A 17,858-nucleotide genomic window follows, 5' to 3' on the forward strand; every position below is an offset into this window, starting at 1 on the left:
GATTCCTATAAAAATGACTTTATAATAATATGCAAGTGAGCTGGCCTACATCACCGGAGTGCCTCTTGGCTCCTCCATCTTATAATTTATGCACGCCCCCACTCTCAATATTCCCCCTCATCCACACACAGCCAGTGTCGTCACCCGGGTGTCTGCAAGTCTCATGATCATACTTCACTAGTATCCAGATACCCAGGTGACACCAACAGGTGCTCTAGTAATGTTGGACCATTTCAAGACTAATAAAAAACTGGCCCGTCCTCTACATACTATAACAAGCAGGTAAGTTAGGGTCTACCCTTGGTAATTCTCATGGTAGAATGTCCTTAAAATATTTTTGTGTAAACTTTTTAATTTGATTAAATAAAAGGGATATACTTTTAAATATATTTTTGTGGTGATTTATACCCTATTATTGTAGGACCTCAAAGGTGATCCCATATGGATTCTATAGGACTAAGTTGTTTTGACACATTTTTCATGTATCATGTCATGAAAGAATTCAATGAAGTCAATTTGGTACATCTTTATTCCTAATGGCAATTAAAAGAAACTTTTGAAGAGAAGAACCGATGATAGGAAGTGGTCGTGGTCTGCTGGTCTTTTTCTTTGTAAGAAACAATAAATCTCAAATGTTCACATGTAAAGCCACATAAACGCACAAGAATAATGTGTGATTATTTGGTATCTTATGTTTTTTCTTATTTGACCCTTGGACATTCATGATCTACACTGAGGGGCAATCAAACCCTATAGAGGTTTTATGGGACTCTAAAACATGTAACATGGGACACACATCTGAAACCACAAGGTTTCAAGAATTTCATTTGCCATAGGGTGTATGAGGGACCAAGTTGCTATTAAGATCCAAGTTAGTTAACATTAATGAATAAGTAGAAAACAAAACGTGGCACCTCCCTGTGACATATACCCTGCACCATAGTAACGGTGTCTAGTGCCTCCTATTTATGACAGGTGGAGACTCCATGGAATATAAGCTTAACAAAGAGCGGTCATAGCACAAAGCAGCTGTTCCACCATAGTGCAGGCCACGGATAAGACAGAGGCACAATGTACATTGGGGAATGCTGCTGTTGTATCAGTGGTGTTCTACATACCATCACCTACCAAGAATGATGAAAGATTACACAGATTCTTGGGTGACAATGGGTCCACCCAGACTTTTGAGCCTCTGACGGTCGCATAAAAAAACACAATAATCTATTACTTGATGTCACTCCTATACTATATCAAGTTAAATAAAAAAAAATGAATATACACAAGTTAAAATATCAGTTCTTTATTAGGTTACATACAAAAAATTCACACATTGAGAGTAAAACATTGAGGATCTCTACTTTCATGTCTAAGAATACTCCTCGGGGGCGTGTGCTTATTTCTTTCTAGGAAGAATCAGTTCTGAATAGACAATATCATCCTAAAAAAAAACAAAATTCAACAAAGTAAATTGATTTAGTATCAAAATAGGTTATTGTATATGTATCCACCCAAACCCAGCATGATAGAAATTTGTCCAACACCCTGTCTAGCTATGTATTTCCACTAGCAGATTCATGAAGTACTTGGATGAGACAAGTAGGTCAGAGCTAGAGCCACTCTGGTTCATAAATGGGGGGGGGGGGAACTATTTCAATAGAAGTAGAAGTGGTCTTCAAAGTGGGGGTGTTTTTAACAAAGTAGAGAAACCACCTCATTGCCACCTGTCCACCATTAGGTAAAGTATAGACACTCCTATGAAATATTTTGTAGTTGTGGCCCAAAAGTAAAGCTACTTTATGTTTTGTGCCACATGCATTGGCCTGTGAATTGTTATTTTACAGCGAATCCCTCAAAGTCCTATAATTTTTTTGGCTTTGAATCAACATCTGATGGAACTTATTATAGTTATATCTGGCGACCTGCTTGAAATTGGATGTAATATTAATTAGGGATATAAAAAGTTAGGCCACAATTATGTTCTCTTGTATTTACCTGAGTCTCAGAGCCCTTTGGGACATGAGTTTTAGGACCTGAAAAATAAAATTGAAAGTTAATAACATCCAACATTCTAACTAAACTGTTGTTGTCGAAGTAACAATAACTGGTTAATATCATGTATTTGATATGTGTTATGTCTAGAGATGAGCGAACACTAAAATGCTCGGGTACTCGTTATTCGAGACGAACTTTTCCCGATGCTCGAGTGCTCGTCTCGAATAACGAACCCCATTGAAGTCAATGGGAGACTCGAGCATTTTTCAAGGGGACCAAGGCTCTGCACAGGGAAGCTTGGCCAAACACCTGGGAACCTCAGAAAAGGATGGAAACACCACGGAAATGGACAGGAAACAGCAGGGGCAGCATGCATGGATGCCTCTGAGGCTGCTTAAACGCACCATTATGCCAAAATTATGGGCAACAGCATGGCCATGACAGAGTGACAGAATGAAGCTAGATAGCATCTAAAACATGCAATAATTGACCCTGACACTATAGGGGACGGCATGCAGAGGCAGCGGCAGCAGGCTAGAGAGTGTCATGGCGACATACCCTAAATGGACTCAGGCTTCAAACCAATGGGTGGCAGAGAGGAACCAAAGGAGGTGAGCAAGAAGTGCTCAAATAATATCGGTACATGATAAAAGTTTGCCAGTATATTTTGTGGATTACACAGCAGGGTGGCGACAAAGTTAACATGGAAGCCATGAAAACAACCCAAAATTCTGCCTGACACAGCTCGTTTGATAAGGGGACCATGTATGGAGGCAGTGAACTAGTAGTAGATTAAAGGTGCTGCAGTTAAAACTATGTTAGTTGGATCTTGGCATGGAGCTGGCGCTCCGCTGCCAGGCGAGCTTTCGCCAATCCAAGCCCCTGTCTCTAGGCTACTCCCCAAACAGCACTTTTGTATAAGATCAAGTGTAGTAGCGTTCTTATAAGTTTAGGATATGCCGGGTGAGGGGAATGTAAACAGATACGCAAGAAGCGCATGATGCGCATGGAGCTGGCGCTCCGCTGCCAGGCGAGCTTTCGCCAATCCAAGCCCCTGTCTCTAGGCTACTCCCCAAACAGCACTTTTGTATAAGATCAAGTGTAGTAGCGTTCTTATAAGTTTAGGATATGCCGGGTGAGGGGAATGTAAACAGATGCGCAAGAAGCGCATGATGCGCATGGAGCTGGCGCTCCGCTGCCAGGCGAGCTTTCGCAAATCCAAGCCCCTGTCTCTAGGCTACTCCCCAAACAGCACTTTTGTATAAGATCAAGTGTAGTAGCGTTCTTATAAGTTTAGGATATGCCGGGTGAGGGGAATGTAAACAGATGCGCAAGAAGCGCATGATGCGCATGGAGCTGGCGCTCCGCTGCCAGGCGAGCTTTCGCAAATCCAAGCCCCTGTCTCTAGGCTACTCCCCAAACAGCACTTTTGTATAAGATCAAGTGTAGTAGCGTTCTTATAAGTTTAGGATATGCCGGGTGAGGGGAATGTAAACAGATGCGCAAGAAGCGCATGATGCGCATGGAGCTGGCGCTCCGCTGCCAGGCGAGCTTTCGCAAATCCAAGCCCCTGTCTCTAGGCTACTCCCCAAACAGCACTTTTGTATAAGATCAAGTGTAGTAGCGTTCTTATAAGTTTAGGATATGGCGGGTGAGGGGAATGTAAACAGATGCGCAAGAAGCGCTGAAATAATATCCCTAAATGGTAAAAGTTTGCAAGTATATTTTGTGGATTACACAGCAGGGTGGCGACAAAGTTAACAACTTTGATGTGGAATCCATGAAAACAACCCAAATTTCTGCCTGACACACCTCGTTTGATAAAGGGACGATGTATGGAGGCAGCTATATGGACGACTTTTGGAGGTAGCAATGGAGACAACGTGTGGAGGCTGCTATGGAGACAATTTAATTTGGATAGTGCCTGTATGTGGCAGTCCCAAACATTTTTCAAACCAGAGGAGCAGGTAGGTGGCCCTCCAGTAAAATGGGATAGATTGAGTGCCTGTATGTGGCAGTCCCAAAAATTGTTCAAACCAGAGGAGCAGGTAGGTGGCCCTCCAGTAAAATGGAATAGATTGAGTGCCTGTATGTGGCAGTCCCAAAAATTGTTCAAACCAGAGGAGCAGGTAGGTGGCCCTGCAGTAAAATGGAATAGATTGAGTGCCTGTATGTGGCAGTCCCAAAAATGTTTCAAACCAGAGGAGCAGGTAGGTGGCCCTCCAGTAAAATGGGATAGATTGAGTGCCTGTATGTGGCAGTCCCAAAAATGTTTCAAACCAGAGGAGCAGGTAGGTGGCCCTCCAGTAAAATGGAATAGATTGAGTGCCTGTATGTGGCAGTCCCAAAAATTGTTCAAACCAGAGGAGCAGGTAGGTGGCCCTGCAGTAAAATGGAATAGATTGAGTGCCTGTATGTGGCAGTCCCAAAAATTCTTCAAACCAGAGGAGCAGGTAGGTGGCCCTCCAGTAAAATGGAATAGATTGAGTGCCTGTATGTGGCAGTCCCAAAAATTCTTCAAACCAGAGGAGCAGGTAGGTGGCCCTGCAGTAAAATGGAATAGATTGAGTGCCTGTATGTGGCAGTCCCAAAAATGTTTCAAACCAGAGGAGCAGGTAGGTGGCCCTCCAGTAAAATGGAATAGATTGAGTGCCTGTATGTGGCAGTCCCAAAAATTCTTCAAACCAGAGGAGCAGGTAGGTGGCCCTCCAGTAAAATGGAATAGATTGAGTGCCTGTATGTGGCAGTCCCAAAAATTGTTCAAACCAGAGGACCGGGTAGGTGGCCCTCCAGAAAAATGGAATAGATTGAGTGCCTGTATGTGGCACTCACAAAAATTGTTTCAAACAGAGGACCGGGTAGGTGGCCCTCCAGAAAAATTAAATGCATGAAGTATAGCAAGAGCCAGTGGGCCCTGTCAAAAAATAGCCATTTTCCTCTGCTTTACTGTACAAAGAGGAGGAGAAGGAGGAAAATGAGGAGGAGGAGGAGGAGTGGATCAATTATTCAGGTTGAGCTTCCTTCACCTGGTGGAGATTGGAAATTCTGAGAAATCCAGCCTTTATTCATTTTAATAAGCGTCAGCCTGTCAGCGCTGTCAGTCGACAGGCGTGTACGCTTATCGGTGATGATGCCACCAGCTGCACTGAAAACCCGCTCGGACAAGACGCTAGCGGCAGGGCAGGCAAGAACCTCCAAGGCGTACAGCGCCAGTTCGTGCCACATGTCCAGCTTTGAAACCCAGTAGTTGTAGGGAGCTGTGTGATCATTTAGGACGATGGTATGGTCAGCTACGTACTCCCTCACCATCTTTCTGTAAAGATCAGCCCTACTCTGCCGAGACTGGGGACAGGTGACAGTGTCTTGCTGGGGTGACATAAAGCTGGCAAAAGCCTTGTAAAGCGTACCCTTGCCAGTGCTGGACAAGCTGCCTGCTCGCCTACTCTCCCTCGCTACTTGTCCCGCAGAACTACGCACTCTGCCGCTAGCGCTGTCAGAAGGGAAATACTGTTTCAGCTTGTGCACCAGGGCCTGCTGGTATTCATGCATTCTCACACTCCTTTCCTCTGCAGGGATGAGAGTGGCAAGATTTTGCTTGTACCGTGGGTCCAGGAGAGTGAACACCCAGTAATCGGTGCTGGAATAAATTCTTTGAACGCGAGGGTCACGGGATAGGCAGCCTAGCATGAAATCTGCCATATGCGCCAGAGTACCAACGCGTAAGAATTCACTCCCCTCACTGGCCTGACTGTCCATTTCCTCCTCCTCCAACTCCTCCAACTCCTCTTCTTCTGCCCATACACGCTGAACAGTGAAGGACTCAACAATGGTCCCCTCTTGTGTCTCGCCAACATTCTCCTCCTCTTCCTCCTCATCCTCCTCCACCTCCACCTCCTCCGATATGCGCTGAGAAACAGACCTCAGGGTGCTTTGGCTATCAACAAGGGAATATTCTTCCCCCGTCTCTTGTGACGAGCGCAAAGCTTCCGACTTCATGCTGACCAGAGAGTTTTTCAACAGGCCAAGCAGCGGGATGGTGAGGCTGATGATGGCGGCATCGCCACTGACCATCTGTGTTGACTCCTCAAAGTTACTCAGCACCTGACAGATATCAGACATCCACGTCCACTCCTCATTGTAGACTTGAGGAAGCTGACTGACCTGACTACCAGTTCTGGTGGAAGTTGACATCTGGCAGTCTACAATCGCTCTGCGCTGCTGGTAAACTCTGGATAACATGGTCAGTGTTGAATTCCACCTCGTGGGCACGTCGCACAACAGTCGGTGAGCGGGCAGTTGGAGGCGGCGCTGCGCTGCCCTGAGAGTGGCAGCATCTGGGCTGGACTTCCTGAAATGCGCACAGATGCGGCGCACCTTCGTGAGCAAATCAGACAGATTGGGGTATGTCTTGAGGAAACGCTGCACTATCAGATTTAACACATGGGCCAGGCATGGCACATGTGTCAGTCTGCCGAGTTGCAGAGCCGCCACCAGGTTACGGCCGTTGTCACACACAACCATTCCCGGCTTGAGGTTCAGCGGTGCCAGCCACAGATCAGTCTGCGCCGTGATGCCCTGTAATAGCTCTTGGGCGGTGTGCCTTTTGTCGCCTAGGCTCAGCAGTTTGAGCACCGCCTGCTGTCGCTTAGCGACGGCACTGCTGCTGTGCCTAGAGCTACCGACTGATGGCGCCGTGCCCACGGATGGTAGTTCGGAGGAGGAGGTGGAGGAGGGGTGGGAGGAGGAGGAGGCATAGTAGGCCTGAAACACCTGGACCGAGGTAGGCCCCGCAATCCTCGGCGTCGGCAGTATATGAGCAGCCCCAGGGTCAGTCTCGGTCCCAGCCTCCACCAAGTTAACCCAATGTGCCGTCAGCGATATATAGTGGCCCTGCCCGGCAGCACTCGTCCACGTGTCCGTGGTCAGGTGGACCTTGTCAGAAACGGCGTTGGTCAGGGCACGGATGATGTTGTCTGACACGTGCTGGTGCAGGGCTGGGACGGCACATCGGGAAAAGTAGTGGCGGCTGGGGACCGAATACCGAGGGGCGGCCGCCGCCATGAGGTTGCGAAAGGCCTCGGTCTCTACTAGCCTATAGGGCAGCATCTCCAGGCTAAGCAATCTGGAGATGTGCACATTAAGGGCTTGGGCGTGCGGGTGGGTTGCACTATATTTGCGTTTCCGCTCCAGCGTCTGGGGTATGGAGAGCTGAACGCTGGTGGATGCTGTGGAGGATCGTGGAGGCGACGATGGGGTTTTTGGGCCAGGGTCCTGGGCAGGGGGCTGACTAGCAGCTGACACAGGGGAAGGAGCAGTGGTGTGCACGGCCGGAGGTGAACGGGCTTGTTGCCACTGAGTGGGGTGCTTAGCATTCATATGCCTGCGCATACTGGTGGTAGTTAAGCTAGTAGTGGTGGAACCCCTGCTGAGCCTGGTTTGGCAAATGTTGCACACCACAGTCCGTCGGTCATCCGGTGTTTCCTTAAAGAACCTCCACACTTCTGAAGATCTAGCCCTCGCCGCAAGAGCCCTCACCACGGGAGCTTCACTAGTTGACAGTGGCGCTGATGCACCAGCTCTGGCCCTGCCTCTCCGTCTGGCCCCACCACTGCCTCTTCCAACCTGTTCAGGTCGAGGACTCTCCTCCGTCTCAGAAGCACTGTGTTCACCCGGCCTCTCAACCCAGCTTGGGTCTGTCACCTCATCATCCTCCGATCCCTCAGTCTGCTCCCCCCTCGGACTTCCTGCCCTGACAACAACTTCCCCACTGTCTGACAACCGTGTCTCCTCATCGTCGGACACCTCTTTACACACTTCCACTACGTCAAGAAGGTCATCATCACCCACAGACTGTGACTGGTGGAAAACCTGGGCATCGGAAAATTGCTCAGCAGCAACCGGACAAGTGGTTTGTGACTGTGGGAAGGGTCCAGAAAACAGTTCCTCAGAGTATGCCGGTTCAAATGGCAAATTTTCCTGGGAGGGGGCAGACTGGGGGGGAGGAGGCTGAGGTGCAGGAGCTGGAGGAGTGGGGATTTCGGTGACATGGGTGGACTGCGTGGAAGACTGACTGGTGGTGGACAAATTGCTCGAAGCATTGTCAGCAATCCACGACATCACCTGTTCGCACTGTTCTGGCCTCAACAGTGCTCTACCACGAGTCCCAGTAACTTCAGACATGAACCTAGGGAGTGTAGCTCTGCGGCGTTCCCCTGCTCCCTCATCAGCAGGTGGTGTCTCACCCCGCCCAGGACCACGGCCTCTGACCCCTGCAGTAGTTGGACGCCCACGTCCCCGCCCTCGTCCTCTACCCCTAGCCCTGGGGTTAAACATTTTTAAAATGAGAGTTATAACTTTTTTTTTTTTTTTACTTTTTTTTTTTTTTTTTGTGTGTTTTTTTGTGTTTTTTGTTTTTTTTTGTGTTTTTTGGTTTTTTTTGAGTTTTTAGAACCAAACAATCCTATCCTATTGCTATGGCTATTTTCTAGCCAAGTATCAAAGGAAGCACACTACTATGCCAGATGAGATGACACTGAGTTATTGCCTAATAGAAATCCAACCCCTACTGAATTTTGCCACTTCAGCCTTTGCTATGGATATGTGCGCCACTAAGCGCAGAACACAGCGGTCGCAAGTCTCACTACAAATTGCTCAGAATTGGCAAGTACATGCACTGCAGAAACTACAGCCACCAGCAGATCAACCAGAAATCAAATATATAGAACGCTACTGTAGGCTTCAAGAAGCTATTTGTATTCTCCTATGGCTATTTTCTAGCCAAGTATCAAAGGAAGCACACTACTATGCCAGATGAGATGACACTGAGTTATTGCCTAATAGAAATCCAACCCCTACTGAATTTTCCCACTTCAGCCTTTGCTATGGATATGTGCGCCACTAAGCGCAGAACACAGCGGTCGCAAGTCTCACTACAAATTGCTCAGAATTGGCAAGTACATGCACTGCAGAAACTACAGCCACCAGCAGATCAACCAGAAATCAAATATATAGAACGCTACTGTAGGCTTCAAGAAGCTATTTGTATTCTCCTATGGCTATTTTCTAGCCAAGTATCAAAGGAAGCACACTACTATGCCAGATGAGATGACACTGAGTTATTGCCTAATAGAAATCCAACCCCTACTGAATTTTCCCACTTCAGCCTTTGCTATGGATATGTGCGCCACTAAGCGCAGAACACAGCGGTCGCAAGTCTCACTACAAATTGCTCAGAATTGGCAAGTACATGCACTGCAGAAACTACAGCCACCAGCAGATCAACCAGAAATCAAATATATAGAACGCTACTGTAGGCTTCAAGAAGCTATTTGTATTCTCCTATGGCTATTTTCTAGCCAAGTATCAAAGGAAGCACACTACTATGCCAGATGAGATGACACTGAGTTATTGCCTAATAGAAATCCAACCCCTACTGAATTTTCCCACTTCAGCCTTTGCTATGGATATGTGCGCCACTAAGCGCAGAACACAGCGGTCGCAAGTCTCACTACAAATTGCTCAGAATTGGCAAGTACATGCACTGCAGAAACTACAGCCACCAGCAGATCAACCAGAAATCAAATATATAGAACGCTACTGTAGGCTTCAAGAAGCTATTTGTATTCTCCTATGGCTATTTTCTAGCCAAGTATCAAAGGAAGCACACTACTATGCCAGATGAGATGACACTGAGTTATTGCCTAATAGAAATCCAACCCCTACTGAATTTTGCCACTTCAGCCTTTGCTATGGATATGTGCGCCACTAAGCGCAGAACACAGCGGTCGCAAGTCTCACTACAAATTGCTCAGAATTGGCAAGTACATGCACTGCAGAAACTACAGCCACCAGCAGATCAACCAGAAATCAAATATATAGAACGCTACTGTAGGCTTCAAGAAGCTATTTGTATTCTCCTATGGCTATTTTCTAGCCAAGTATCAAAGGAAGCACACTACTATGCCAGATGAGATGACACTGAGTTATTGCCTAATAGAAATCCAACCCCTACTGAATTTTGCCACTTCAGCCTTTGCTATGGATATGTGTGCCACTAAGAGCTAAACACAACGGTAGCAAGTCCCCCTGCTAATTCCTCACAAAATGGTAAAAGATGCAAATTAAAATAAAAAAAGTAGAACGTTATTGTAGCCCTAAGAAGGGCTGTTGGGTTCTTTGAGAATCACTCCTGCCTAACAGTAAGCTAATAGAACACCCTAACGCTTTCCCTGACCAGCAGCAGCTCTCTCCCTAGCGGCATCCAGAGACAGAATGATCCGAGCAGCGCGGCCAGCGGCTAGTCTATCCCAGGGTCACCTGATCTGGCCAGCCAACCACTGCTATCGACGTGTAAGGGTACCACGTCATGCTGGGTGGAGTGCAGAGTCTCCTGGCTTGTGATTGGCTCTGTTTCTGGCCGCCAAAAAGCAAAACGGCGGGAGCTGCCATTTTCTCGAGCGGGCAAAGTATTCGTCCGAGCAACGAGCAGTTTCGAGTACCCTAATGCTCGACCGAGCATCAAGCTCGGACGAGCATGTTCGCTCATCTCTAGTTATGTCTTAAAGGACCAAAGTGCCCCAAATGTTTATTCCCATTAAATGTGCTTGCAGCATCATGACCTACAGTGGGCCGATACCTTCCTTTAATCAAGTGAGTCAAGCAGCTAGAAATAGATTTTTGAAATAAACCACTGTCTCAGGCTGAAGGAAACCCTGCTGATTATTACTCGTTGTGACTAGGGATGAGTGGTACTGAACTGCATTTGTCTGGACCAGAACTTCAGGTTTGGTGCTCGGGCTTATACCCGTTGGTAACACCCGTGATCGGGTTCAGTAAATCCAAACCACATAGAGCCACCTCGTCTCTATTTGTGACCACAGGGCCTTGCAGACCAACCATGACCTTTCCATATCCTATTATGGTCAATATTTGTGAGGGCCAGCCAAAGATTTCACTCTAGGGGGCCTACTTCATGCCCTGGTTCCTGCATTTTCCAATTCTTCCCATACTTGGGCTGGCATCTGGCTATTCTGAGGGTCAAGGACCTACTTCAACCATTGAGTAGCCTCCTAGGACCATGAGAGGTCACTTTAATTTTCCATTGCACTTCACTTCCGTCCTTGTCTCCTGATTTGAGGAGGCCACTCAATGAAGTAGTCATGTGACCCCCAGAACTTCTTGCTTGACATAGGCCCAAAAACCAGAAGTGCGGGAGCAATGTGGGAATCGGGAGCCAAAGCAGGGTATGTATGCAGATTCCTGTAAAGCCCCTTTAAGTTGTTTTCATACAAGTAACTGTAACCAAGCCCTTAACTAGTGCATATACAACCAACAAGAACGATAGCCTTAATATACATGGGCTGTTAGGGATTATTTTCTAATGTTAACAAAATTTATAGAATTTATGGAAAGAAAATGATCTCTATCTATTACCTGTGATGTAAGACCTGATGAGATGAATAGCCAATGCCAATAAATATAAAATTCCAATCGTCACCACTGGTATCCAAAAGCTTTGACATGAAGAGTTACTATCCCCATAGACCTCTGTAAAATTGTCAAGAATTTTTATGATAATTATATTTATTGAACAAAAACTATGTACCGTAAATGCTTGTAGACAGAACAAGTCCTATTTGTTTCAGCTTTTAAATACCATCATATACTATCTGATATCACCTCTAAAGAACTCATTGGGGGGCATGGTTTATCGTTTTATGTCTTTTTCTCCTCTATGTATGCAAAAAGTTTTCCATAAATGAAGACTTACGGACTCTTGCTATTTGCCATATGTAAACATTTCTTCAATTGGATGATATTAAAAAAATTAAATGTTCCTGTGTGGAGATAATTTTGTAGAAATGTCTCCATGTTGACCCCTAGAAATGAGATAGATTCCTTGGATACGACCACCTCACATTTTGGCAGAGGTGGCCAGACATGTGCTATTGAGTCCTGCCTGACCACCTGGATTCAGCCTGAATGACTTTCTCGAGAACAACATTATCACGGGTTATGAGGAAAAAACATTTGTTCAATTCTTAAAGGTTGGACTTGATGTACCTGCATATTCCAACCTTATATACTATGATACTATGCCCTCTCTACACCCATCTATGCCTGGTGCCAGGAATTGCAACTATTTCAAGATCTTTATGACTGTACAAGCCTAGATAAATTCCCCCAAGTTCATACACATGCCTTGGGCAACAGAAAGCTAGAGTTACCACCATCCAGCTAAATTTGCTTTCCTTTGTAATTGAAGATCTAAGAGATTTGATTACTTTTTTCAGTAATTATCCAAGAGACACTAGAAGGAGATGAGTGAAGCCAAACTTCACAGGAGACCATCTCCCCATGTTTCCAGGCATCTTTCGAGAGTGAGATGAAGTTCATGAAGGTCCATGTCCCGTCAGGTTCCTTTTTAGATGACATGAAGCCCTTATGAGGTTTCCCAGAAATGTTCCAGGTTATATGAACTGAATCACAAACCTTCTGTACAACACAAGCCAAGAGTAATGAGCTGGGAGTAATTGCTGGCTGAAGAGGAGTGAGAAGATGAACAGAGCTTCTGGAGGTGGACCTGTCTGGAAACAGGAAATGTTGTGAAAGTTGCTAATTCTAAAGACATAAGAACCTGCTCAAACACAATCTATACATTTTGGCATTAACTATATTGTTGACATGGTAACTTACTTTTAAATATTATTGACCCATAAAGTGACATTTTGGTTTAAAAAAAACCTTATTTAATATTAAAATAACCAAATAACAGAGTTTAATAATAAAATGAAAAAACTGTGAAAAGCATTAAATGTGAAAAACAACTATTAAATTTTAAAAAAATTCCATAAAATAAATCTTAAACAGATGTTAACTCCAAAAATATCTAACTTCCATTTTTACAATATCTTAGTGATAGAATAGAACATTTTCGTCGGGTTTTCACGTTTTTTTCCTTTTGTGCTGAATTGCCCTGGGTTTTTGGCGCACGCGATCGAATTGTGGCGCATTGGCACCGGCTTGCATGCAACACAAATCGGGGACTGAGGACGTCGGACAACCCGACTGATTTGGAGTAACCTCAGAATTAAAAAAGCAAATTGTGTCGCAAGATCAGCACTCACATGCACCAGGAAGAAGAAGGTGAACTCCGGCGGACCTCAGCGGGGGAAGCAACACATGCAGGAAATTGGAAGCACGATGTTAGTGAATCGTAGAAGACCCGAATACTCGTCGGACAAGGCACAGCGGGGATCGCGACAGGACGGGTAAGTAAATGGGCACCATTGTACCGTTACAATCCCTTTGACTTCCTATAGTCTACCACCTCTGAATAGAATTCTTTTACTTTGTATGGTAAAGTTGCACATGTATTTATGAAGTGTTTGTGCTAGTGTTGTGTCGCGACTGCACTGTGCACCCCACAAACAATACTGTGCACAAAAAGGGGCGTTCTTGTGCGCATCCGCACCGGCCGCCATATTTATCTGTTAAGTCCGACATAATTGTGTTGCACGCTGGTAAACGGATTTCACAAAAAAGAACTGGTAGACTCAGTTTATGCTATTTGGGTGTCTGCAGGGCGCACCACAATAATGAAGACTGTGCACCGCACTTCATGAATCTGGCCCACACTGAACGATCGTAAAGAAAACTACATTATTAGTAAATGTGGGTCTTTGGGCCACATTTAGAAAGCAGTCTGCACCTATTTTTTTGGTGTAGGTTGTACAAATACATGTGGTTGCAGTGTTTGAGCCAATATTGTGGCACGGCTGCACTGTGCACACCACTACACAATACTGCGCATCAGCCATCACATTTATGTCCGAAGTCGGTCTTCCCGAATCTGGCGCACTCTCCACAACATTGAACCAAACTGCATGTATTGCAGTTTGCATAACTATTAGTAAATGTGGTCCAATGTATTTACATGTAAATAATAAAATATAAAATATATTTTATACAAAATAAAAACTTTTTTTTGGGGGGGGGGGATTGGACACACACATACTGCAGTAGCCTAAATTCAAGCATAAATTTAAGGAATATGGAAAATGTCAAACTAAAAAAAACTAACTATCGGATCTGCTTCTAAGAATTTTTGGTCTGAAGAAGACGCCTTTTTGCCATCAAAACATGTTGCCTAATTAAGACCTTCGACTTTAACATGAGTTTTACTCATCTGTGCCGGACACACCTGTTATTCTCTGGAGTTTTCTGCACCTCCCATACTCTCTGGAGTGAAGGTTGGATGACATGGAGAATACTGACTCATCATTTCAAGGTGAGAGCAATTCCCATCTTGTTTTTTGCCACTTTTGATCCCCAAAACATACTATTATATATACTCGAGTATAAGCCGAGTTTTTCAGCACAAAAAATGTGCTGAAAAACCACACCTCAGCTTATACTCGAGTCAAGGAAATGTCCGTCGCAGGGATTGTGACGTCAACCGCACGCTGACATTCTACTATGTGCGCCAGCATCTGCACACACTATGATGTCAGTGAGCGGCCAACATCATGGTGCCTGTGACGGACAGCGCAGGGACATGGAGCCAATGCCCGAGCATTGGGGGCAGGGGCTGCAGGCTATATACTAGGGGGCTGGTAGGCTATATACTACAGGAGGCTGGCAGGCTATATACTGCAGAGGGCTGGCAGGCTATATACTACAGGGAGCTGGCAGGCTATAGACTCCTGGAGGCTGGCTATATACTATAGGGGCTGCTAGGCTATATACTACATGGGGCTGGCAGGCTATATACTGCAGAGGGCTGGCAGGCTATATAATAAAGGGGCTGGCAGTCTATATACTGGGGAGGCTGTAACCAATGCATTTCCGACCCTCGGCTTATACTCGAGTCAATAGGTTTTTGCAGTTTTTTTGTTAAAATTAGGTGTCTGGGCTTATACTTGGGTCGGTTTATACTCGACTATATATGGTACACTCGGGTCTGCACCCAATTTACTTTGTTTATTTCTTTGGTCATCCCATAACCCTGCGACCCAAAGGTCTGCTTTGGTCTAGAACCAGGTCTAATTTTTACAACATTGAATTAGGATACATGATCACATTAATCACTTTAAAAATCTGGAGCTGAAGGTTAAAAATGGAAATCAACAGAATCTCAAAAAAATGTAATGTAATGTTTAATTTACTAGAATTGGCAAATATAGCAAAATTAGAGACTTTTTCATTTAATTTTGTTATGTTTCTATTCTTTCTTATTGAAGTCTTATGTCAACTATGTACATCAACTATAAAAAGTATGGTGAGCCAACAGCGCAGATCTCCAGGAAAAGCTCATCTGTAGTCTTACGAATATATAAAATATATGTGATCAGATTTTATTAGCATCTCAGGTTAAAAATGATGAATAATACCATCAATTTTGTATAATACACTGATCCGTGGGGGTCCTGACTGTTGAACTCTAAAATCTAAAATTAACGGCCTGTTGTAAGAACTTTAAAAATTATTTTAAGATTTTTGAATTATAAGGAGATCTATAACCTATTTTAAAGCTTGTGTGTTTTAATGAATCCATTATGATGTATAATAGAAAAAAAATCTATGATTTTTATCGATATCTTACCTCCAACAGATAGATATGTGCCATTTCCAATAATGTTTGAAAGGGAATTTAAAAATGTACAGAAATAAGCCCCGGAGTCCTTGGTCTGGACATTAGATATGAGTAGGACGGTCCGGCCTGCAGTATAGCTACATGTATATTTCTGTCTCTCATTATTAGTTATGCAGCCCGTTACACGGCGGAGGCTTCCATTAGAGATCCATTTCCTCCGATACCAGGAGATCTGATGGCCTCGATCTGTGTCCTCACTGGAGACACAAGGGATGGTCGCTGTGCTATTCACCTCAATGGACACAACCTCCAGAGGCTGATACAGAACCGGGTGACCCGGAATCACTGAAAGACACAATCAACGTTCATTAAGAAGCTCCATATATATAACACATCTAGATATAGAATAGACATGTGGTACATGGAAGACCCACTGGGTCTTCAACCATGACATACAACAATATATACTTGTACATGGGTCACCCTGGATGGAGGAGTCTTAAACAGCTGGTGCAATGTGCCGCAGTGATATTAATGAGCAGTTACATAACATAAAATAAACTGCTTAATATTTAATAACTACTAGATAAACCGATGGGTGAATAAATATTGTCAACTGATACAATTGAAACATATAGGGGTACATTGTTCTTGACATTTTTTGCACAATTTTTTGGTGCAGTTAGTAAATTTGTTTCTAATTTGCAATGTTTTTGGGTGCAATCAAAAGTCCGGCACTTAGTGGTTTTGAGTCCCTGCGCCTTATCTGACATAGTGAGTGCGTCCTATACAGATGTTTGCACGGGATCTATCACAAATTTGTGCCTAAAAAGTTGCAACAAAGTTGCAAAAATGCTCCTATTCTGAGCAGGTGCACTTAAAAAAAAATTCAATTTTCATTACTGAAAACAATGGTTTTCTCTTCCCAAATGAAGAATTTGGGAACATGAATTTGTAACATGAAAAATCCTTCTGCTCAGTTTTAAAATGTAAAATTTCACCAGTAACGACTTCATCACTTTCTATGGGATCATCTCTGGGAGTGATTATTGTCTTATTGCACAGATCTGAGAATATTATCAGACTCCATTTCATGTAAATTATAATAAAAAAGGAAAAGACTCATTTCAGCAAGAATTTTTGTAATTTTTTTTTTCCATATGTGTAACTTTTAGTCCCTGCAGTTACATCACAATGTGGTCCGGACATTGTACAAGCTGAGACTTTTTTGGGCAAAAATGAAGCCCTGAACATTCTGTCACATTTTTTCAATCCCATTCCTTTATTGGTCACAAATGAAATCTAGTTTGTAGGGTAAACATTAGAGATAAATTTGGCGCAAAATAATCGGACATGCAACAATAATTTGCAGTAGACACAGGAGATACATAGATAGATAAGCACAAGGGAAAGAGTGGAAGCAATTCATGTTAGAAAATCTAGAAATAAACCAGATTATGTTAACTAAGATACATTTAATAGAACTAATCTGTAATGCAAAAGTGAAAATAAATCACTTAAAAGGGACCAGGTGAACAAATATTCAACCATGCATACATTTAATATCTTTTTATAAAATATTTATTCTCTAAATTTCCCAGTATCTTTATGTCTCTTTCTATGTATATTTTAGGTATCTTTATGTCTCTTTTTCTGTATATTTTAGGTATATTTTTATGTCTCTTTCTATCTTTCTATGATTTTAAAAGTATGTCAGATTCAAATTGATAAAATATTAAACACAACAAAAAATATTTAAAAGAAATATAAATGTTAATTATTATAACATAAATGTAATAGTTGGCTAAAGAACATAATAAAAGTCACTTTTTACCTTGAATAAATAGAAGTATATAGAGAACATCCATATCTACAGCTCAGTAGAGGAGTCCGACACATACTGGGTATTTACTGGTATATATTCTAGTAATGTGACTATATATAGAAACGTAAAGGTTTCTGGCTCCTCCCACCTCACCATGAGAGACACTGCCAACCACATACATTTCTTTCGGTTGTTCTTTATACTTTACTTAGAGATAAATTTTTATGCTTCGAAAAATTAATCGAAAATTAAAAAAAACTGCTTTGACCAATGCAGAGGATAATACTTGGATCTTCTACTCTAGGGTTAAGTTATGGAGATCTGTGATGAATTCCTACAAGGTGTAATTGTACCACTAAACATCTCCTCTGCCTCTTGCATTAGTAGACATTCACTCATATCAAAGGTCTGGAGTTCTCTTTTTTGCTGAAACTGGAGACAGGAAGT

At 43.7% G+C, this 17,858-nt stretch overlaps 1 protein-coding gene across 1 annotated transcript; it reads right to left on the reverse strand.

Annotated features, from left to right (window-relative positions):
- Positions 1-1,331: 1,331 nt before the first annotated feature.
- On the reverse strand, positions 1,332-17,495 carry LOC140068684 (uncharacterized). The gene is made up of 6 exons (XM_072114069.1): positions 17,421-17,495; positions 15,596-15,931; positions 12,276-12,578; positions 11,425-11,538; positions 1,993-2,030; positions 1,332-1,438 (listed from the first exon to the last, which is right to left on the reverse strand). The coding sequence occupies exons 1-6, from the start codon at positions 17,452-17,454 to the stop codon at positions 1,394-1,396; spliced, it is 870 nt and encodes a 289-aa protein (XP_071970170.1). The 5' UTR covers positions 17,455-17,495; the 3' UTR covers positions 1,332-1,393.
- Between the last annotated feature and the right edge of the window lie 363 nt (positions 17,496-17,858).

This window comes from Engystomops pustulosus, chromosome 7 (assembly GCF_040894005.1).
Source record: "Engystomops pustulosus chromosome 7, aEngPut4.maternal, whole genome shotgun sequence".
Taxonomy (NCBI): Eukaryota; Metazoa; Chordata; class Amphibia; order Anura; family Leptodactylidae; genus Engystomops; species Engystomops pustulosus.

Excerpts from the sequence above, each read along its gene's own strand:
- LOC140068684 (XM_072114069.1), bottom strand. The coding sequence starts at position 17,454 with ATGGATGTTCTCTATATACTTCTATTTATTCAAG. Across the intron at positions 15,932-17,420 it reads TATACTTCTATTTATTCAAG|TGATTCCGGGTCACCCGGTT; the intron begins GTAAAAAGTGAC and ends TGTGTCTTTCAG. Across the intron at positions 11,539-12,275 it reads TTGGATAATTACTGAAAAAA|AGGTCTATGGGGATAGTAAC; the intron begins GTAATCAAATCT and ends ACAATTTTACAG.